General features: G+C 37.2%; 1 protein-coding gene across 1 annotated transcript in view; it reads left to right on the top strand.

Annotated features, from left to right (window-relative positions):
* Positions 1-24,323, top strand: part of LOC124721303 (protein artichoke) — a 190,042-nt gene that overhangs the window by 131,562 nt on the left and 34,157 nt on the right. Inside the window, exons 3-8 of the mRNA XM_047246212.1 lie at positions 3,415-3,584; positions 9,632-9,987; positions 13,979-14,225; positions 14,446-14,700; positions 14,951-15,565; positions 21,061-21,244. Of these exons, the coding sequence (XP_047102168.1) occupies positions 3,415-3,584; positions 9,632-9,987; positions 13,979-14,225; positions 14,446-14,700; positions 14,951-15,565; positions 21,061-21,244 (1,827 nt within the window). The remainder of the gene's footprint in view (positions 1-3,414; positions 3,585-9,631; positions 9,988-13,978; positions 14,226-14,445; positions 14,701-14,950; positions 15,566-21,060; positions 21,245-24,323) is intronic.

Below are 24,323 nucleotides of genomic sequence, written 5' to 3'. Positions count from 1 at the left end.
AGGTAGCTATATGTGTTTCGGTTTACTGAATAATTAAATCTACAACTGTTTGTGGTTACACTTTCTAAGGCTAAACAATAAAATATTTAAATGATTTTAATGCATCTAATAGTTTCAATAGCACCTAAAATTTGCACTTATTTCCTTTTAATGGCCACATAGAGTAGTGCAATTAAATCGATTACTTATGAACTTGTATCTGTTTCCAAATGTTAAGTATCACATCTGCATTGATTTGTCTACTGTTTTGACAACGATGTTTACTCTATCACAAGAATATCACCAGGTTTAAAAAGCAAATCTTCTAACCAACTGTCCGCAAATGGTTTACATTTCATTGTTTAAAAAATGTAACTATGTTGTCATATCTACTTGATAAATGCTCCAAACACTGAACTGTACTCTAGAAAGAGTCGCAATAGCCCCTTGCATGCGATATCCTTTATAGATACTTTCTCAGCACCCTTTCAACAAATATAATTTTTCCATTGACCTTCCCGAATACTAATTTCACACGATCGCCCCATTTTATATCGCTCCTTAGTATTACTTCTAAATATTTATACAATGTGACGATCTTACGATGTTTACCACCAATCCCGTAATTAGGCACTATCAGTTTCTTTCTCAGCATATAGGCACTGCATTACATTTATCTACTTATAAAAAGAGCAGAAATTCATTACACCAAGTGAAATTTTGGCCAGTTCTGTCAACAGTTCATTAAAATCATCCAATTTCCTCCCTGCTCCCAATATGAATGCAAAATCCATTAACGAAGCCGAAATCATCTGAGCTGAGCACTGATGGAAACCTGTAGTGGGAACAAGTAAATCGATGTTTAAAGTAGGGTCGTTATCCGAATAGCGGAAAACGTGACTGGTAGTAACACATGTAACATACTATGCAATACTAAACTAGCGGCTGCCAGAGAGGCTTCATACAGACGAGAGTGGGTGAGCACATGTGAAGTGCTGCGTATGCTTTTGCCGGCGTCCGTCGATCGCGGGCTGCAGCACCTCTGAGCTGCGATCGATATCTGCCGTTAGCAGGGATACTAAATCCAGTGCCGAGACTTTCATGTGCACAACAGCATCGTCAGCGAACAATCTGATAGCCCTGCTGACCTAGTCAGATACATCGTTTAGAGACCCTACTACCCTTTCTTATGTTACTTTTGTTTCTGTGAAATAGTCACTGTCCAACGTAGCGCACTAGGTTCTGTGAGTTAAATATGCCTCGAGATTTTGTCATATTTGGTAAAACATTATGATCATATCTTGGATAGTAGTCGACAGTGTGGTACAGTGTGGTTCTGTGTCGACTGCCTTTCGGAACTCGATGACAGAATCTAAGTGTTTAATTGCTCCTATTGTTTAAAAGGTATGTATGAATAAAGCAAGCTGTGGTTCACAAAAGCGTTTTTCCCTGAAGCTGTGTTTATTCTGTTACACTAGCTTGTTGTTGAACTTAGAAATTTCTCTAGGATCCTGCAACAGACGGATGTCAGCGTTACTGGTCTGTTATTCTGTGTATCCGCTTTTTTACCCATTTAGCAAACAGAACTGGCCTGCGCTGTGTGCTTCGTTAAGGAGTCTACCAACTTCGACTCACTTCGAACGTCAGAACAATAATACTTTTTCAAACCTCACACTGGATGTCAGACATTTCACCACGATTAAGCTGATTCGTGCCTGCAGTGTTTAATTGTAGTCGTCTGCCATCTTTTTCGGTAAGGCATAATTTCCTTTCTGTCCGTAACACAGCACCAGTCTGCGCAGTTTAACAACATTCTCTCCTGTCACCTCCAAGATGATGGCAGCGGGGTTAAGGTTATATGACAGTTCGCGAGTCACACAGTTGCTTGTGCTAAACGCATGAAACTGTATCTTTGGACCTTAGGAATATATTGACGCTCTTCATGTGTGTCTAACAATCGATCTCTCACGTCTTTGTGGATCGTTCAGGCATGGATAGCTTAAGATGTCCATCACTTTCGGCAGGATGTAGTTACAAATCGTTCATGTTAGTAAGATACATTTTGTGTAATGGGCTAATCGAGTGACGTCTCTGAATCTTGTTCATCGGCATTCGTGTCTTTCCGACGTGCGTGTGGTAAATGCGGAAGCGTTAATCATGGAGACGTTATTACCAAATGCGTCCAAACACGACCAATGTGCTGTTCCTCTTTTCTTGACTGCCGAAGGACAAACACCAGTAGACAGCTATCAAATAATGAGGAATGTGTATGGGGCAGCATGTGTGTCGAAAACCACCGTTGTGAAATGGTATGCCAAGTTCCATGCTGGTCGCATTTCGACACAAGGCTCCGGTCGATCTGGGGAGCTAGCCTCAACTGGGAGACTTGAACTGGGGGGACACTCGAGCGCTCGCCATATAGTCGAGATCTCTCCCCATGCGAATATCACACCTTCCGTCCCTTAAAAAAAGTGCTTGAAGGAACGACGATTACTGTCGGACGAGGATGTGTACGGTGTTTTACCAAACGGGCACCTTCAACCTGGTGCTTCAGTGGGATGATTGTCTAAATGCTCACGGCGATTTCGTCTCATTGGCATATCGATTCTGCACTGTATGGCCTTCGAACGGAAACTTTTTGATCGACCCTTACGTATTGTGCGTCTCCTAGGCTAATCTGACGCTTATGAATCAAGTCTCGCACCTGTCACTGGTCGACATCGTGAAATTTCCTCTAGAACAATTACAGTCTATAAGTCACTCTACCCATGAGTGACTGTATCATGCTCGTTCAGCGTTGTCGACCCCTAACGGCACACGTGAGCAGTAAGAGTCTCTTTACCAAATGTTACTGTTTACCATATTCTGCCCTTACGGGAAGGTATTCACTCGTGTTACAGTTGTTATGGCAACAATGTCTCTGGAACACTGAAAACCAACGGTCTTTAACTGTCATATGTGTATCATAGAGAGCTTTTTTATACTTGCATTTCCTCTTACAGATAATTAAAAAAGAAATTAATAGATTTTATCATTTCACAAAGTTTCTGGCTACAATGCTCCATAACAGAAGAGCATGAAACATGTTCTGTCATTTTTCAGTTAGTGGAGCTCACGGCTTACTTCTATATCTGCCACCTCTACACCGATCCATTTAACCTAGTGGCTTTCAGTTTCCTGAATGTTATTTTATTAAGTGTTGTGCTCACAGAACATTTTACACATCTGAATTTGTTATGAATATGCACCAAATCACGACACCAGAGCTCTGTTTATTACATCTACACTAAAGCGAAACACGTATGTTCGCTATCGTCAGTGTTTTAAGTACTGGTAGGCTTCATGAAGCAGAGTGGTAGTTTATTTTTGTTGTTCTCACTATGTTGTATCTTTCTTATGTACCTAATGAATTGTACTGGATATTCTCCTTTCTAGGTCGGCTTTATGGGCCAATGCTGTATCCTCTTCGTGTCCGTATTTTGAAAATCATTGATACGCCATTAAAAACCATTGACCAATATGCGTTTCTTGGGATAAACAGAACAATGCAAGAGCTTCATTTAATCAATTCCCAGCTGGAGCATTTTCCAGTTGAAGCGTTTCAGGTAAGTCAGTTGTTAGTTATTTGAGTAGTTTTAGGATGTACAAAGTATTATTGTAATCTTTTGAGATAATTTGTCATACTTTTAAATATCTTCTATGAAAACAGAAGAAACACTTTCCTGATAAAGAACAATACACAAATTCAATTCAGTAACTATGTGTTTGCTCACAGGTGCCATGCATCATGGTACTCCATGCTCAATATGAGTATTTACAGAATGTTACCAGCTTGATAAATGAGACATATACTTAACATCTTCCCTGTTGTTTGGTGAACTCACCCTATTTTCCCATTCACTTGTGGATGCAATGCACTCATTTGTGACTTACAAATACACAATAAATGACAAAACTGTTTCATCAGTTCTGACATAAATTAGGGTCCTGATCCATAATTAACATCTCTGGAACACTGAACTTCAGCAACCAATTATTTACTATGGCCATAGGCACTGCATCAGCTTGCTGCTTTTGGATAGTTACCATTCCCACGTAGGTAATACAAAAAATATCCATTATTGCAGCACATAGTGTTTTCTTGCTAGAATGACCACACCAATCATTTCAGATGGCTTATTAATTGCTGATATTCTTTGCAGTGGAATACACTGATGGATCAATTAAGACCACTGTGCACAAGGTAAACAGTTCTTTACATATTGCTCCACAACCTGTTTACATTTACAGCACCAGTACTGTTCAGCCACACACTGTTCTGTGGTTCTTCGACCCTTGTGCCCTGATAACACATGACCATGTGCCTGTCACAAAACTTCGTCATGCATTGCACACGTTCCTACTGAGGTCATGATTCTTGTCATGTTGGTAAATTACATCAAAATCAATTTCACTAAGTTTCAGTGCACAAAGCATTAATCTACTTGATGGATCTTTGAACACTAGTAGCCACTTAAATGCTGTGTGACTCGTTATTACCTTCAGCTTTTTACCATATAGATAACACCAGAAGTATGTTACACCATGTCAGAGGCTTATCAATCCCTTCTCCATAGCACATTAATTCCTTTCTGCTATATTCAGCTGACTTGAGGCATAGGCTACCAAGTGCTCTGCTCCATTTACTCCTTGATTAAGCCTCTGAGTACCAGTGGTTTCTGCCTCAAACTGCAGTTTCATCATTTTCTTTTCTTTTTTGGAAGTACCTGTGCCTTTCCCATGAACCTACTGATGTCATTGCAAGACAGAGACACCGAGATACTCCTATGAATGTAGTGCAATGTAGCTGTAACTTACAGTGTTCAAAGCAACAGTCGGCATGGATATTGTGCTATGTGATTGTAGGAATTCGTCACATTTTTCTTTAGTGATCATATTGAGGTGGTCATAGACAGTGAAAATAAGTATACACACTGAGGTGAAAAAAGTCATGGGATACCTTCTAATATCAAGTCAGATCTCCTTTTGCCCAGTGTCGTGCAGCAACTTGACGTGGCGTGGATGTCACAAGTCGATGAAGGCCCATTCACAAATACTGGGCCATACTGCCTCTATAGCTGTCCATAATATTGCAAAAGTGGTGTTGGTACAGGATTTTGTACATGAACTGACCTCTCAATTATGACCCATGTCATCTGGATTGCCAAATTATTTGCTCAAATTGTCCAGAATGTGCTTTGAACTCAATCACAAACAACTGTGCCCCAATGACATGGCACATTGTTATCCTTAAAAATTGCATCATTGTTTGGGAAGATGAAGTTCACGAATGGCTGCAAATGGTCTCCATGTAGCTGAATATTGCAATTTACAGTCAATTAATCAGTCCATTCCATGTAAACATGACCTACACCATTATGGACCCACCACCAGTTTGCACAGTGCCTTGTTACCAACCTAGGTCCATGGCTTCATTGGCTCTGCACCACACTCAAACACTATCATCAGCTCTTACCAACTGAAATTGAGACAGTTGACCAGGCCACAGTTTTCCAGTCATCTAGGGTCCAACTGATATGGTCACGAGTCCTGGAGAGGCACTGCAGTGCAGTGTCAGGGCTTGGCATGAGATAATTTAGCTCACCACTGTGGCAGATTGGGGTGTTGCACCATACTGCTTTAGTAATATTTTGGTCCTGCCAGAAAGATTTCAGAGGTAACTAGCTTGCCTGCCTTGCATGGGTTGTGAAGTCTACACCAAGGGGTGGTGCTGCAACTATACGATTCAAATCTTTGCAGGCCTCTGCGCACTTTTCATTCATTGTCATCATAACCAATTTTTTGTAAAGATTCTGTGGAAAGTATCAAATACATAATAACTTTTTGCTGAATGCATTCCAAAATCTGTGACTATTTGCACATGGTATGTGGATGCTAGTGAAAGTAACATCAAATCAGCACTGAGTGTTTTAACATGCATACGAAACTGGCACTGGAGGTAAACCACAGGAATTACTGACCGATTTGCAGATTCTTAAGGAAAGTACATGTACACTAGCATCTCTCATTAGAAAATATATCTGGAGTCAGTTAACCAGTTTTTTAGCCATTTAAATTTTATCCCAACTGATACTGCCCAAACCTAACCCATTAAAAGGAAAATTAACATGTATGTAGAACATGGGCTGCAAGGAAACTGCAAGCAATTTAAAACTAGACTCAGAAAATGGTCACATTCTTAATTACAGCCTCTGTAGTGTTGAAGATGAATCCTCAATAATCAGAAATAGGTTGGCGATAATGAAAGCAATGTATAAAAACAATTAAAGATACAAAACAAGCGATTTATAAAGTTGGACTTCATTGTTTTTATGTCTGATAATGGTAACTTCTGATTTCCTCCATTTTCTAATACTGATTGTTGAATAAGAATTTAGTAGATGTATAGCGCACGATAAGTCATTATTTTGAGATTTATGTAGCAAATAATACAACAATTTTACCTTTTTTGATTTAATTACGGTAGCTTCCCTAAAACTGAGAGGGATTTCTTCTCCTTCTACCAGTAATACTGTACATATAATTTAAAACTTTGTCATATTAGTTCACAAGACACCTACATTATGTTTCCTTTGTTTTATACATATTACTTAATGGCGTATTGGACACGAGATGGCATTTGCGTCTGAAGTATTCATCAGGCAGTTCTTTAGTGGTTTGCTGCTACACTGTTGCACTGTTAAATATCTTAATATATGCCTGTGTACTTGGGCACTAAAAATATTGCTGCTATTTACAGAAAGATTAGGGCTACATAGTTTGTCTTATGACTCTATGATTTTAAATAGACCTTGTCAGTTCAGTCAAATTTCTTCTAAAAATAAAACTCTTCATAACAAGGAAAAGCGAATGGTGGCTGTTACCTGCCAACCTTTTAAAATTTCCATATGGAAAACTATTCCTAAATGTGTAGATTAGATCAGATTACTACTGGTTCCATGGATCATGAATACAATATTTTGTAATGATGTGGAACGAGTCAAATTTTCCAATACATGACATAATTAAGTTAATTTAACAACATAATTAAGTTAATATTACAACTTTTTTATTTTATTTATTTTATTTTTTTATAATTTTTTGTTTGGTTTTTTTCTTTTTTTCTTAATTTATATCTAAAAATTCCTCTATGGAGTAGAAGGAGTTGTCATTCAGAAATTCTTTAATTTCTTCTTAAATACTTGTTGGTTATCTGTCAGACTTTTGATACTATTTGGTAAGTGACCAAAGACTTTAGTGGCAGTATAATTCACCCCTTTCTGTGCCAAAGTTAGATTTAATCTTGAATTGTGAAGATCATCCTTTCTCCTAGTATTGTAGTTATGCACACTGCTATTACTTTTGAATTGGGTTTAGTTGTTAATAACAAATTTCATAAGAGAGTATATATACTGAGAAGATACTGTGAATATCCCTAGATCCTTAAATAAATGTCTGCAGGATGATCTTGGGTGGACTCCAGCTATTATTCTGATTACACGCTTTTGTGCAATAAATACTTTATTCCTCAGGGATGAATGACCCCAAAATATGATGCCATATGCAAGCAATGAGTGAAAATAAGTGTAGTAAGCTAATTTACTAAGATGTTTATCACCAAAATTTGCAATGACCCTTATTGCATAAGTAGCTGAACTCAAACGTTTCAGCAGATCATCAATGTGTTTCTTCCAATTTAATCTCTCATCAATGGACACACCTGAAAATTTTGAATATTCTACCTTCGCTATATGCTTCTGATTAAGGTCTATATTTATTAATGGCGTCATACCATTTACTGAACGGAACTGTATGTACTGTGTCTTATCAAAATTCAGTGAGAGTCCATTTACAAGGAACCACTTAGTAATTTTCTGAAAGACATTGTTGACAATTTCATCAGTTAATTCTTGTTTGTCAGGTGTGATTACTATACTTGTATCATCAGCAAAGAGAACTAACTTTGCCTCTTCATGGATATAGAATGGCAAGTCTTTAATATATATTAAGAACAACAAAGGACCCAAGACAGACCCTTGTGGAACCCCATTCTTGATAGTTCCCCAGTTTGAGGAATGTGCTGCTCTTTGCATATTATGAGAACTGCTTATTTCAACTTTCTGCACTCTTCCAGTTAGGTATGAATTAAACCATTGGTGCACTGTCCCACTCATGCCACAATACTGGAGCTTCTCTAGCAGAATTTCATGATTTAAACAATCAAAAGCCTTTGAGAGATCACAAAAAATTGCAATGGGTGGTGTTCAGTTATTCCGATCATTCAAAATTTGATTGGTGAAAGCATATATGGCATTTTCTGTTGAAAAACCTTTCTGGAAACCAAACTGACATTTTGTTAATACTTCATTTTTACAGATATGTGAAGCTACTCTTGAATACAGTACTTTCTCAAAAATTTTGGATAAAGCTGTTACAAGGGAGATTGGATGGTAATTTTGACATCAGATCTATCCCCTTTTTTATGCAAAGGTATAACAATAGCATATTTCAATCTATCAGGGAAAATGCCCTGTTCCAGAGAGCTATTACACAGGTGGCTGAGAATCTTACTTATCTGTTGAGAACAAGCTTTTAGTATTTTGCTGGAAATGCCATCAATTTTTTGCTTTTAAGCAAGTTTATTATTTTCCTAATTTCAGAGGGAGAATTGGGTGAGATTTCAATTGTGTCAAATTGCATAGGTATGGCCTCTTCCATTAACTGCCTAGCATCTTCTAATGAACACCTGGATTCTACTATATCCACAACATTTAGAAAATGATTATTAAAAATATTTTCAACTTCTGACTTTTTGTTCATAAAGTTTTCACTTCTGGATTTTTTAATAACTTTTCTTAATATAGCACAGTAGTTTTTATAATGTTTGATAGTTTCTGGGTCAGATACTTTTCCCTTTTCCGATTACAAGATATTTTTATACCGTTAGTAAGCCATGGTTTGTTACATGGTTTCTTATGAATATATTTAACTATTTTCTTGGGGGAAGCAGTTTTCAAATGCATTTACAAAAGTGTCATGAAATAAATTATATTTTAAATTGGCATCAGGTTCACAGTACACCTCATCCCAGTCTAACTGCTGTAGGCTTTCCCTGAAATTTGCAATTGTTAAATCGTTGACTGAACGTACTACTTTGGAGGACTGTTTAGTACTGCTGAATGGAGCTATGTCATATATTGTAACTAGCTGTGCACCATGATCAGAAAGACCAGTCTCAACAGGCTGGGCATTTATCTGGTTAAACTTATCTTGGTCTATAAAGAAGTTATCTATCAGTGAGCTGCTATCCTTTACCACCCGAGTAGGAAAATCAATAACGGGTGTCAAACTGAAAGAATCGAGTAATACTTCAAGGTCATTTTTCCTATTACCCTCTTTCAGGGAATCTACATTGAAGTCCCCACAAATAATAATTTGTGGAGACTTTCATTTACCAGTACATAGCATATATTGCCCATGGATTTTATATGAAAGTAGGCTAATTCATGTTTGACTGGTGGCACTGTTTCTTAAGTTGTAGTTTCATAAAATTAAATTATGGTTAATATCCTAATACTTGAAGAGTTTACTAATAATTAACTCATTGTTTCAGATTCTTGGTAACATTTCTGTACTAGAAATTGATAACCACAATATGAAAAAGTTACCACAGAATGCATTTTCTGCAGGCTTGCTTCCAAATCATTTGGAAAAACTGCATATTACAAATGGACTTATCACTGATATTCCTGCAGATGTTTTTGTAGCACTGAGGAAACTTAAGAAACTTGATTTGCATGGTAACAGAATAACACAGCTGCGCAAAAATCAGTTTAAAGGACTTAGAGACACAGAAGTGCTTGATTTGTCACACAATAACATAACAAAGATAGATGCATCACAAATTGCTGATCTTCCAAAGATGGGCTGGTGCAACCTGTCTCATAATGCACTTACTGAGTTGACAAGGTAAAGAATCAGAATAATATTTTAAAATGTGTTTCGCTCTCTCTCTCTCTAGTTATCTGTCTATTTTGTGTGTGTGTGTGTGTGTGTGTGTGTGTGTGTGTGTGTGTGTGTGTGTGTGTGTGTGTGTGTCGTGTGTGTAATTGAACCACATTAATAACATACAGCCTTGATACTTAGTGTCCTAGTTATGGATCAGTAGAAGATTTGAGACCACTAACATTTCTTCTCTAGTCACCACAAACCGTAGTGATCAAACAATACTATAATGCAGTAGCACTGTAGTAATGACGAGTGGTTGTGCCACTTCACTGGGCTGTGTTAAGACTAACTGTCCTAAAATGAGTGATGGAGAGCTGATTTCCTCATTCATCATAGGCACTGCCTCTTTGTACTACTTTAGTCTTTGTATGTGATTGGTGTGAAGACAAAAGCAAATTTTTGTGGGTGCTTTGTCTCTCACAGAATTATTTTATGTGAGATACAAAGTTTGCTTTGTCTGTTTCTTACACACATCTATAAAACTGTGGAAGGAAAAGTTTGCATGCAACTTATACTTTCCAAGTGCAGCATCTGAAGACCACATTCTAGGCCCTGTGATGGTTTAAATTTGAATTATTGCCATTAAAATTATAGACCATCTAGAAGTAAAGATTTTCGATAAATACTGGCCAACTCTGCACTGCAGCTTATTTTGTGGATGTGTCAAGAAAAAGCACCTGATGTTTTTGTATAAATAAATTTCATATTCATTTACTTCTGAGTTATATTGAAGAAGTGACAGATTATGACAATGAAAAAAACAAAAATTGCTGCTGTAAATGAGTTTCATATAATGATTCAGTTTTTTTAAATTTAATGAGAGGTGTTGTTTCATCCAAAAACTGTGAATAATTGCTATCTTCAGATTATAGCAAGGTATACCATTGCCAGTCACAGAAATCTAAGAAAATGGAGAGATCATATTTTACTATTTCTTTTAGTTGAATTTATAACGACCAATATTACTACACTGCATACAATGATAAGTCACTTCTTCTCAAACATTACAGACTCTCCCTTATTCACATGTAATGGTGTGAAGAACTGACAAGTTATCTTTCTATGTTCAGAAACTGAACCTGCAACCTGTGACTTTTCATGTTTGTTGACTTTGATACAACATATTTTATGTGTGCTATTAATAAAAGTAACAATAAGTAAGATCTGAGTCAGAATAATTTTGATGGAAGGTGCTAAAGAGACATGTAACAGCCAAAGGAGACAGAGAAATGTTAGGCATTTGGATATCACTTCCTTACAAGCGGTTCAGCAGATTTCATTTTCAGTTGGCTACCATCAGAACTGAGAAATAAAAACAAGAGATATACCCCATGAATTCAAATCAATTATTTTTTCATTATGTATTAATTCTTTTATTTACAAATTTTCTTATCATATTCTGTAGCTTATGTACTGATTCATTTTATGATCAAATAGATGTGCCTAGCATAGACATATAGGTAATAAACAAACAAATAAAACAAAATATTGAGTAGATTTCTTATAAACACTCATGCTCCAAAAGTAAAAGCGAAGTACTCATGGCTGAGGAATCAAATTAAGGGAACCACAATGCTGGTACTGTAGGCTGCAGATGTATATTCACAATCCACAGACTTACATGCTGTATATAGGTGAGCATTATCTAGATTTTGCTATGTGATGTCAATCCACCAGCAGTAAGTGCTTTCAGAAATCTAAAAAGCTAGATTTTTCATTAAAACTAATTCCCCTTAAATTTCTTTGTATGCTTTAACATACTAATAAATACAAGGACAGTCTTCTCGGAGGAAATCACCTTTCTCAGTCACTCAGTTATGTGTAGGCTTTCTTAATTCTGTGGTCACCTATCATTAATATAATGTAATGTAGTTATACCATTATCAGACCACACACAGTGAGAATTGTTGATGGCTACAGTAACAGTCATATTGTGAATATTCCTTACTTGTTCTGAATGTGCTTTAACAGTGCTACAGTTGTTCAATCTTAACATTTGTGTTCTAGAATAAGACTCAGATATGTGTATATGACATTATCTATGTACACTACTGGCCATTAAAATTGCTACACCAAGAAGATGACATGCTACAGACGTGAAATTTAACAAACAGGAAGAAGATGCTGTGATATACAAATGATTAGCTTTTCAGAGTATTCACACAAAGTTGGCACCTGTGGCGACACCTACAACTTCCTGACATGAGGAAAGTTTCCAACCGATTTCTCATACACAAACAGCAGTTGACTGGCGTTGCCTGGCGAAACATTGTTGTGATGCTTCATGTAAGGAGGAGAAATGTGTACCATCACATTTCCGACTTTGATAAAGGTCAGATTGTAGCCTATCGCAATTGCGGTTTATCGTATTGCGACATTGCTGCTCGCATTGGTCGAGAGCTTTTAGCAGAATATGGAATCGGTGGGTTTAGGAGGGTAATATGGAACGCTGTGCTGGATCCCAATGGCATCGTATCACCAGCAGTCGAGATGACAGGCATCTTATCTGCGTGGCTGTAATGGATCCTGCAGTCACGTCTCTATCCCAGAGTCAACCGATTGGGATGTTTGCAACACTAAAACATCTGCACGAACAGTTCGACGATGTTCTGCAGCAGCATGGATTATCAGCTCAGAGACCATGGCTGCTTTTACCCTCGATGCTGCATCGCAGACAGGAGCGCCTGGGATGGTGTACTCAACAACGAACCTGGGTGCACGAATGGCAAAACGACATTTTTTCGGGTGAATCCGGGTTCTGTTTACAGCATCATGATGATCGCATCCGTGTTTGGTGACATCGCAGTGAATGCACACTGGAAGCGTGTATTTGTCATCGCCATACTGGCGTATCACCCGGCATGATGGTATGGGGTGCCATTGGTTACACGTCTCTGTCACCTCTTGTTCACATTGACGGCACTTTGAACGGTTGACGTTATATTTCAGATGTGTTACAACCCGTGGCTCTACCCTTCATTCGATCCCTGCAAAACCCTACATTTCAGCAGGATAATGCAGGACCGCATGTTGTAGGTCCTGTTCGGGCCTTTCTGGATACAGAAAATGTTTGACTGCTGCCCTGGCCAGCACATTCTCCAGATCTCTCACCAATTGAAAACGTCTGGTCAGTGGTGGTGGAGAAACTGGCTTGTCACAATACGCCAGCCACTACTCTTGATGAACTGTGGTGTCGTGTTGAAGGTGCATGGACAGCTGTACCTGTACACGCCATCCAAGCTCTGTTTGCCTCAATGCCGAGGCGTATCAAGGCCGTTATTATGGCCAGAGGTGGTTGTTCTGGATACTGATTTCTCACGATCTATGCACCAAAACTGCATGAAAATGTAATCACATGCCAGTTTCTAGTATAATATATTTGTCCAATGAATACCCGTTTATCATCTACATTTCTTTTTGGTGTAGCAATTTTAATGGCCAGTAGTGTATATTAAATTTAAACACGTTTGTGACTCATTTTTCTTGCCTTTGAAATGCTTCAAGCATAAGTGTCTTAGGTATGAAGATTTTGTCTACAATACTTACTGTATATTCCTCTAGCTTTGTCAAATTTTATACATATTACAGTTGCCTGAGGTCTCCAAGTCACCAATCTCATAAACCATTAATCTGTATGATAACAGATTTTTTATTTGTGAAAGTGTTTTCTAGTCTAATGTCATTCAAAGTGCTTTGACTAAATTGTGGTGTTTATTATTTAATATCATGGGGAATTTAAGCATGAATGTTTCACCATGAGGTTACAAAACACATTACATATACCTGAGAAACTACTATATTTTGTGCATGACCTCATAAAGAGCACCTAGGCTATCACAAAAAGTATGGACAAAAAACTTTGCCCTGGTCTTTTAGATGACACAATAATTTCACTGTCACATTTGTGCAGAAACAAAGCTTTTTCTGCTTTCAATATATTTCTGCATTTCAGGGGAGCATTTGCTCGTAATGCTGTCCTCAAGGTTCTAAACCTGAATCACAATAAGATAAAGAAACTTGATGCAAATACCTTCCGTGGCATGAGGTTTATACGTCATCTTTTCATGAGTGATAATAACATCACAGATGTTGGAAGAGGGACATTTGGTTCTGTACCAAAAATAGGCATCATTAATCTTGCAAGAAATTATATTAAAAAGATTGATTACCAGATGTTTCAACAGCTTCAGTACGTTGAGGTAATTCAGTTTCTAAGTATGGCCACCTCTGTGATGTGTGTGTGTGTGTGTGTGTGTGTGTGTGTGTGGTGTGTGTAATTCACTTTTGAATATAATATTTCAATCAAACAAAATTTAAATCTTCTTTTATTTTTCATTCGTAACTTTTCATTTATTTGTTTACTTTTGTATTGGCACACTTTATACTATTACATATTTATTTTGTCTTCTTTGTTTTTAGGTCATAGATGTTTCAGAAAATAAAGTAAAAGTAATCGAGAAACTTGCATTCAAAGATCTTTATCTAGTGAAGATTAATATTTCGCACAATGAAATTGAAAAAATTGAGGCTGGAGCATTTGAGCAATGTTCAAACATAAGCCTCCTTGACTTATCACACAATAAGATACAGTACATCCCCTCAAAAGCTTTTGATAGTGCTTCATATGCTATTGTCTTTAATCTTGCTTACAACCAACTCACAAATCTTTCTCAGGTACGTATTTGGGAAATATAATTTAAATTTCTAAGAATCTTTGTAGGAATGAAATGTTAATCACTTATGACTTAAGTAAAAAAGTTATTTATTGTAGATATTTTTGGGTGGCAGTGCAATGCAAGGAATCTTAAAATTGTTAGACATGAAAGTGCACTATTCTTTCTTACATTGTTGGCTAAAATTTCATACATGATATAGTGGCTTGAAATGTTACTTACATATATATATATATATCTTTTTATTTCAGGTCCCTCTTCAAAATATGACTGGGTTGAAGATACTAAATGTTTCTTATAATATGTTGGAAAGTATACCAAGAAACTCATTTCCTAAACTCTATGAGCTTCACACTGTTGATTTAAGCCACAATCAAATCACAGAAATCTGGAACTCAGTTTTTCAAACACTATTCAGTCTCAGATACTTAAATCTCAGTCACAACTCTTTACAGACCATTAAAGGTTCCACATTTGGTGCTTTACACACACTACTTGAACTTGATGTCAGCAATAACAACATATCTGATGTTAATCGTGCTTCCCTGACAAGACTAGCATCAACAAGAACTCTCAGGCTCAACAACAATAAAATCCAAAAAATATTTCAGTTACCCATCTCACTAGCTCATCTTGACCTTAGCAACAATTCGATTGAATCAATTACACCCCTTACAACATGGCCAACAATGAATTCCTTACTGTCTCTTGACCTCAGTCATAATAAAATTGGAGATTCTCTCGAAACAGGAGCATTCACCAACCTACTGACGTTGCAGAAACTTGATTTGAGCTTTAATAATGTATCAAAACCTCCATTTGAAGCTCTGTCTGGCCTGACAACTCTTCAGTATCTGAATCTGAAGGTAAGAGAAAAAAGAGAAATACCTTCACAGCTAACAATTATTTGCAGCTATTTCATCAATAGCCTACAGCACAGATTTCAGTCCAGCTACTGCAATACACAGAATGTTCCCTCCACAGCTAAATGTGATTATTCGAAGAAAATTTTCACTTCTACAAATAATAATTTATCATTGATAGCAATGTCTGGAGAGTAAGGAGTCTAGGGTATGAATAAGTTTTTAATGCAGTGTCAACAGTTCATCCAGAATGAATTTTCACTTTGCAGTGGAGTGTGTGCTGTTTTGGTAGAGTTCTTGCTTACAAAAGCCAAAGGTCACACGTTCAAGTCCCTGTCTGGCACACAGTTTTAATCTGCCAGGAAGTTTCATGTTAGCACCGTCTTCACTGTAGAGTGAAAATTGATTCTGGAAATGATTCGTCTGCAGTATCCTTTCTTCTAAGAGAGATAGTCCTACAAGGTGTGCAGGAAAACTTCTGTGAAGTTTTGAAGGTAGGAGATGAGGTACTGGTGGAAGTAAAGCTGTAAGAGCAGGTCGTGAGTCATGCTTGGATGGTTCAATAGTAGATTACTTGCCCACAAAAGGTAAAGGACCCAGGTTAGAGTCTCAATCTGACACACAGTTTTCATCTGCCACGTAGTTTCAACAGTCATTAATAAGTCTCCACTGTTCTTCCTTCACATTATACATACAATAGTGTCTTCTCTGAGCCTCACAATTTTGTTTCATTTGAAAGTTTTATACATTTTAGAGATTCAGGCCTAGTATTTGTGGTACCTATATTTTCTGAATGGCAGCAAAGTGAATGTTTTATTTCCTGACTGAAGGTAGTTTCTACAAAATTTTCCTATATGTTATGCATATAGAATTGTGGAAATATTTTTGGCTGAAATAGATACAGTATTGATATCAATAAAATTGTGTTTAAGATACATTGGCACAAATTACATAAAAACATAGTTGAATGTTAAATTCATCTAAGAAAATAGTTTTTTTATGGATTTTAAATCAGTTGTGTGTGATAAACTGAAACACCATGAAATCATAAAATTATTTGTTTTCTATGGTGTAGTGCTACCAGAAAGTCACTGAAAGTTGGTAAAAGTTTCTGAGGAGTCTGCTCCTTCATTTTCAATAGTTAAGTAATTGGGTCCTGAATTTATGTCAATAATGTTTCAAAACTGCAACCACAGATGATTGTGCACAGTATTTTGGACAAACAGTAATCAAAGGTGTAGCACATTGGTGACATCATAGGCACATGAGGAGATGGAATACAATATGTTTTACATGCTGATTTAAGTATTTGAAAGCTTTATACAAGAAGGATACTGCAGTTTTGAAAGATGACCAAAATAAAAGGCAAAAACAAATGCCTCAGAAAGTTTCAGTTACTTTAAAAAGAATCAATGTAATTGCATGTACGAATTTGTTAATGTGAGTGAGAGATGGGTGCAACACCTGATTTCGGAATAAAACATCAAAACCAGTGGCTGGATGTCAGTTTCCCTGCGCCAGAAACAAAATTAGTTCCATGTACTGGAAATTTAAGGTCACTGTATTCTGGGATTGATAAAGGATTCTTCTGATTGATCATGTTGTATAGGTTAAACACTAACTGATGAATACTACAGAGTTCTTCTGGACAATGTGGGAGAAAAGGAAAGATTGTGAAAGAGAAAAAATATATTAATCAGCAGGCTAATTTATCTGCTCCCAAATCTGAACTGGTACATTACATTACATTAATACTCATTCCATAGATCATGAATATGACATTTCATAATGATGTTGAATGTGTCAGTTTAACATAAGTTTTCATCACACATTTTTACAGTTACTACTTCATATCTAAAAATTTTTGAGCAATTGATTTGGTTGGCTCGATTAGATTTGTTAAAGGATGATGTCTTACCTGGAGTGTGGCCTGGTTAATGACATTGCAAGCATAGAGGAAGTTGTATGGGTGCTGCAGTTGCAGATGCACTGATATGATCATGAATAGTAATAATAAAACATGTGCTGTTGTTGCATGGTGATGTAAAACTGGCTTTGGCAGTAATGGCCACTCTAGTGATGGAATAAGAGAGAAGTATGGTAAAAAGGAAGGGTATAAGGTGAAGAGGGTATAGAGGGTGAAGGTAGGAGTAGAACAGGGGTGGGATATTATGGTGGTAGAAAAGTCCATGGTTAATTTTTTCATTGACCACTGGTGAGAAGGTGACAGCAGTCACAGGGGATGCCACAAAAATTATCCAGGTGGTGCAGATGAGAAACAATGACAGAGAAAGTGCCCAGGGTGACAGAAATGACATGAAAGTGTGGTTGAATAATGGCAAAACAATAATCAATCCTAGGTACTGCAAATGATGAAAAGTGATGACAGATTGTGACATACAGAAAGAGATCAAGGGATGATAATGAGAACGATAGGTGGTGATCCAGAAGACACTACAGATATTCAAGGGAGCAATGCACAAAAGGACTGAGTGAGGAAACTGTATCTCATCATGAAAATTAACTCAGAGTGATGCCCTCATTATTTACTGCATGAGTCAATTAGGAGTTCCAACCCACCAACACTCATTACGTACCTATAAGAAACTATATGTATAGAACATTTTGACTAACATGTCAACATACAGACCAAACTAATGAAACATGAAATTTGAAAGCAAGATTCTGTATATAATGTAGAATTCATAAGGTAGTGAAATCGAGATTCATACTTTGTTTACACCACTAATTCAAAAAATGATCTGTCTGACTGAAGTTTCTGAATGATGGGTGTCTATACATCTTATAGTGTGGCTCCTGTATGGTAATCACAATGTTTTCAGGACATGTCTGTTAAAGTCTGTAACTTGTGCTCACAAAATTATTCCAACAGGAAGTTAACATAACTAATTCACATGGCTGCTTGTTCACACAGCCACATGACAAACTCACCAACAACAACTGACCAACACACAAAGACAAAGTGCCCCCTGCTGCTCACCCTTAAATTTCTGAAATAGGGAGATTTGATACGCTTCTGGGAAAACCAAACTGCCTTCATACTGAAGTAACTGCAGAGTATTTATGTAGTAGTAGTAGTTTTATTCATCTGTAGATCTCTTTTCACAAGGATGTAGGACATGTCAAAGTATTTACAAGTTTAGACCAATTTAAAATAAGCTAATTCGTATACACATATATTTACAGACTTCTAGTTAGACATAATCATTAGATTTACCCCTGGTATACAATACTTTGTTTTTACAGATAGCTTATTAAATATACACACACACACACACACACACACACACACACACACACACACACACATTGCTGATCTCTGGGCCATTTTCTGTATCTCAACTTCCCATTTGCTATCCTGAAAAACTGAGTTGGAGTCCCTCCATAATGAGTGAGATGTTGAGCTCAGAAAGAGGAAGAGATGTTAGTATTGTGTTAGGCATAGCTTGGGGGTAAGCATTTCTAGAAAGGAAAAAAGAAGGGAAAAAAACATAAAGTGAAGGTGTTACGTGGAATGTTGGATGTTTTATAATAATTATTATTACTATTATTATTATTTATTTGTACAACATTTTTTTATCAAACCCCTACTCTGTTTTATCTAAGTAATCCTTCAATGTATAAAATGTATTGCATAACAGGTATTTTCAGCTGCCTTTTCAAATAAGTGTATTTTTGCAATTTCTTTAATCTCTTTTGATAGAAAACGCTGTTTTTGAGTTTTATGTTTATTTTTTCTTGGTAAATGTAAGTTGAGTCTATCTCTTGTTGCATGGTTATGGACAGAGCTGTTTGTGCAGTAATTAACAATGTTATTTTTGATGTGTATAACTGACTGGTAAATGTATTCACATGGAGCAGTTAAAATCCCCAGTGTTTTGAACAAATCTTTACAATATTGGCACATCTATCTGTATAGCAATTTTAATAAACTCTTATGTATTTCTTTATGTATAAGCATGGTTTCTGACTTAGCTTGTGATGTTTACTGATCTTGTCAGTTCTTATTTTACTTTTCATATGATCAGATCATTGCAATAGTTCAGTTGTTATTAATTTTACAATGTATCTTAATTTAATAAATTTTCTCAATATGTGTCCTAGAATTATGCTTGAAGTTGCAGCTACCTCATCTCATCTTTGTAATTTTCTGGTGTATTTGACTTTTCTGTACCAAGTTTGTGTGATTTGCATACTCTGGCTTCAGGAAAAGGCCAACATCTACCACTCAGCCATCAGCTTAGCTGCATACCTTGCATGATTGTCTGGCTGCCACTAGCTCACACCATGAGCCAGTTTCTCATAATGTTACAAGCTTAACATCACAACACAGTGAATGGCAATAAGTAAATTGCAGGAACAAACACCAAGATTTCAAAGGCAATGACTTGAGGCAGGACTATTTCTTCCATTGTCAGTTTTTATATGGCATGTTCACAAGTAAATTAACAATGCTTTGTCATTGTTTTTTCTGCCACTCTCCAAAATAGTAGACACATTGCTTATGAAGAACTACTGTGAATAGCCTAACATATGCAGTGATATGTACTATTGGTACTTACCATTTACCTGCCACTGTCATTAAACACACATGTGATCTAACATCATTTATCTAACTAAATCTAACATAACTATATCATTCATCACATTAAATTTACTAACTGCTTACAATTTTCTCACTGTCTTTTCTTTGTCACTACATTCATTCCTGTCTGCTGTCATCACAACTGACCTAAAAGAAATACATGAGTACTGTGTAGACACTAGTAGCAAAGATAAGTCTATGATTTTTAGTCTTGCACTTCATATATAAAACATTAAGCAATTTCCTTTTCTTGCTGTCTGTTCATGATACAACAGCTAACATAACTCCAGTAGCTAATTCTTATGAAGAAATTGTGGAAAATTAATCCTACCACACTTGTTTAACGGCATCAGGCTATAGCTAAAGATGAAGAGGCACAAAAACTGTCACTAAAGCAATGGTATGTACAGGCACTTCTCTGAAATCCTTTATAAAGTACAGGTTTTTAGTTGGTCTCTTACATTGCACATAGAGTTATCATTTTCATGATCCTCTTCATAAACAGTTAACTTTGAGTCTTCCTTTTCCCTGTCATAAGAATCTTCCTTGTACTATGTTATTTAATTATCTCTTAGCATAAATGTTTCTTTATACTTATTTCTGAATCTTTGTCATGGATTTGAGGATTGAGATGATTTTTTTTATTACTGCAAAAAGTAATTTATGACTTCATTGAAGGACTGTTTGTTTCTCTTATATTATGTTCTATTTTATTTTATCTCACTATACTTTAGGCTATTTCTATACCTAGTTACAGTTCCTGTACCTTTAGAAAGCTGTGTGGTTATTGAAATTCTTCCAATAAGTTTTAATGGCTATAAATTATAGCACATATAGAAATGTAAATTGTAGACAAAGTTAAAAATTCTAAAGTGATATTTTTCTCATGTAGAACAATGAAATAAAGTCCCTTGGCAGAGGTGCATTTGGAAGGCTACCAGTAGTGTTTGATTTGAATTTGGCCCACAATAAATTAAATAACATTTCTAAAAATGCATTTGAGGGGCTTCTTCAATTGCTGACTCTAAATTTAACTGCAAACAATTTAACTCACATTCCAAATGGAGCTTTCTTAGGTAAGCATACATTTTGAAATATCATTCATTCTGTAATTTGTGTTGGTTCATTTCTGAGTATGTTTGCTTATAGATAATGTTAAGAAGTGTATTATGTATAGTTTTCTTATCAAAGTACACATCTACAAAGTATGAATTATACTATATTTTATCATCTTCAGTTTCTGCTTCTTACAAAACATGAGTTTTACATAGCCAGTAAAACTGTGAGGCATGCTGTATAAGATGCTGAACAACTGTGGAAATATGCAGAAGCATCACAACTGAAACAACAATCTGTGAATATGTATTCATTCAGCTGATCACTTCATGAATGTCTTGTTGTCCTATTATGTGAGATTTACACTGTATTGAAATGGAAATCTTACTACTGGACAAACTGCTTTTCCAGAAATAGGAAGTAAAGTACAGTGAGATAAATGCTTCTGGCCATAGAAGCATACTTTTTTTTGTGCCATATGTTAGAGAACTTGCAGACTGATAAACCTGTATATATTCTATTCAGAGCAACCTAATTTGGATTGAATTACTCATTAGATTGGTTCCATTAGAACTTCTTAATTGTACTTTTCATGCATTATATGTGTAAGTATGTACTGTAGTAACACGATTCACGTTTCCGTCGCACTTCACCTAGTGTAGACCGGGAACTGTCTGCTAGACCTGCCCGATGTGAACTGACTGGGCCCGGCCGTGCTGCCGGAGTTGTTGTTGTTGTTGTTGTTATGCCGGCAGAGGTCGCGTCCGAATTCTCGCGTGCCCTCTGGTGGACGGGACTCTACTTGCAGCAACTACCGTCCGTGACGCGCCGTGCCAATGTGCGCCTCCTGCGATCTTTCTGGTGGCTACAGCATGTACCATTTCACTTTGATGTGCATCTAATAAGGAAATATACAAGTATATTACACACTTACAAGTGATGAAAGTTAGTATAGCTAGTTGCTGGTCATTTGTAGGAAGAATGTGCATCTGTTTATAGTTGATGTTTCTAAATCCCCATTAGACATCTTGAGGGCTTTTAGTGTGTTGGGACCTTTGCTGTTCATGTTGTATGTTAATGACCTTGCAGACAATATAAATACTGCTCACTTCCCTGAGGCACACCTGAAGTTACTTCTACATCTGACCCCTGCTGTTCATGTTGACTAGTGGAACTGGCCAACTCATACATTCTGGTATACATGTTCCCGATGTATGTCTGCATTTTCAGCTGTTTGGAATATTTAGTTTATTTGTGATAGTCAAAAGATTTTGTTTTTGAGCCTTTGGTGAATTTGTGCTTTCAAAAAAGATGGATCAAAAAATCTGCATAAAATTTTTCTTTAAAACTGGAATAAAGTTCAGCACCACATTTGAAATGTTAACTATGGCTTTTGGCAAATCTACTATGAGTAACACATGAATTTACAAGTGGTATAAATGTTCCAAAGGGGGTCAAGAGGATGTTGAAGGTAACGACTGCTCTGGATGCCCTAGCACATCAGTCACTGATAACAGTGTGGAAGAAGTACAGAAAATGTTTCTGGAAGATCACCGAATCACCATCAGAGATGTGGTTGATGATGCCGGCATATTCTCTCTCTCTCTCTCTTTTTTTTTTTTTTTTTTTCCATGTAGATGTCACTCAGAAATTGCTGACAGGTGATTGGGTGTCATGTCTGTACGTGAGATTTCCACACTCCTAACATCTGTAGGTCCACTGTTTCCGATGTGATAGTGAAGTGGAAATGTGAAGGGACACGTAAAAAGCCAACCTCAGCTGTTGACTGACAGAGACTGCCAACAGTTGAAGAGGGTCATAATGTGTAATAGGCAGACATCTATCCAGACCATCACACAGGAATTTCAAACTGCATAAGGATCCACTGCAAGTACTACGATAGTTAGGTGGGATGTGAGAAAACTTGGATTTCATGGTCGAGCGGCTGCCCATAAGCCACACATCACACCAGTAAATGCCAAACGGTGCCTTGCTTGGTATAAGGAGTGTTAACGTTGGACGGTTCAACAGTGGAAAACCGTTTTGTCAACTGACGAATGATGGTACACAGTGTGGCGATCCGATGGCAGGGTGTGGGTATGGTGAATGCCCGGTGAACGTCATTTGCCAACGTATGTAGTGCCAACAGTAAACTTTGGAGGTGGTGGTGTTATGGTGTGGTCATGTTTTTCATGGAGGAGGCAGGCATCCCTTGTTGTTTTGCCTGGCACTATCACAGCACAGGCCTACAGTGATGTTTTAAGCACCTTCTTGCTTCCCACAGTTGAAGAGCAATTCAGGGATGGCGATTGCATCTTTCAACACAATCAAGCACCTGTTCCTAATGCACAGCCTGTGGTGGCGTGGTTACATGACAATAACATCCCTGTAATTGACTGGTCCTGACCTGATCCCTACAGAACACCTTTGGGATGTTTTGGAACATCGACTTTGTGCCAAGCCTCACCGACCGACATCAATACCTCTCTTCAGTGCAGTGCTCCATGAAGAATGGGCTGCCATTCCCCAGGAAACCTTCCAGCACCTGACTGAACATATGCCTGCGAGAGAGGAAGCTGTGATCCAGGCTAAGGGTGGGCCAACACCATACTGAATCCCAGCATTACCAAAGGAGGTCACCACGAACTTGTAAGTCATTTTCAGCCAGATGTCTGGATACTGTTGATCACATAGCGTACAAAGTCAGCCCAGATACAAGGCCTGTTCAAAAAATTCCAAAATTTTGTCTACAAAATTTTTCTATGGTTACATTCTACTTATTGTGCACTGTCTGCTTCGAAATACTCTCCTCCATAATGGATACACTGCTCCCAACACTGTTTCTACTTCCAGAAGAAGTCTTGGTATGCCTCTTGCTGGATCATGCAATGCCATCTGCGAATTTCCTTTTATCTCGTCTGTCGTTGCAAATCTTCATCCTTTCAATGGGGTTTTCAACTTCGCAAATTAAAAAAGTCTGCAGGGGCCAGGTCTGGAGAGTATGGAGCATGAGGCAGCACAGTGATTTAATTTTTTGTGCAATAGTCATGCACCAACAGGGATGAATGTGCGGGTGTATTATCATGATGTAAGAGCCAT

The sequence above is a fragment of the Schistocerca piceifrons genome, chromosome X, assembly GCF_021461385.2.
Source record: "Schistocerca piceifrons isolate TAMUIC-IGC-003096 chromosome X, iqSchPice1.1, whole genome shotgun sequence".
Taxonomy (NCBI): Eukaryota; Metazoa; Arthropoda; class Insecta; order Orthoptera; family Acrididae; genus Schistocerca; species Schistocerca piceifrons.
This window is presented reverse-complemented; position numbering and strand designations above follow the sequence as displayed.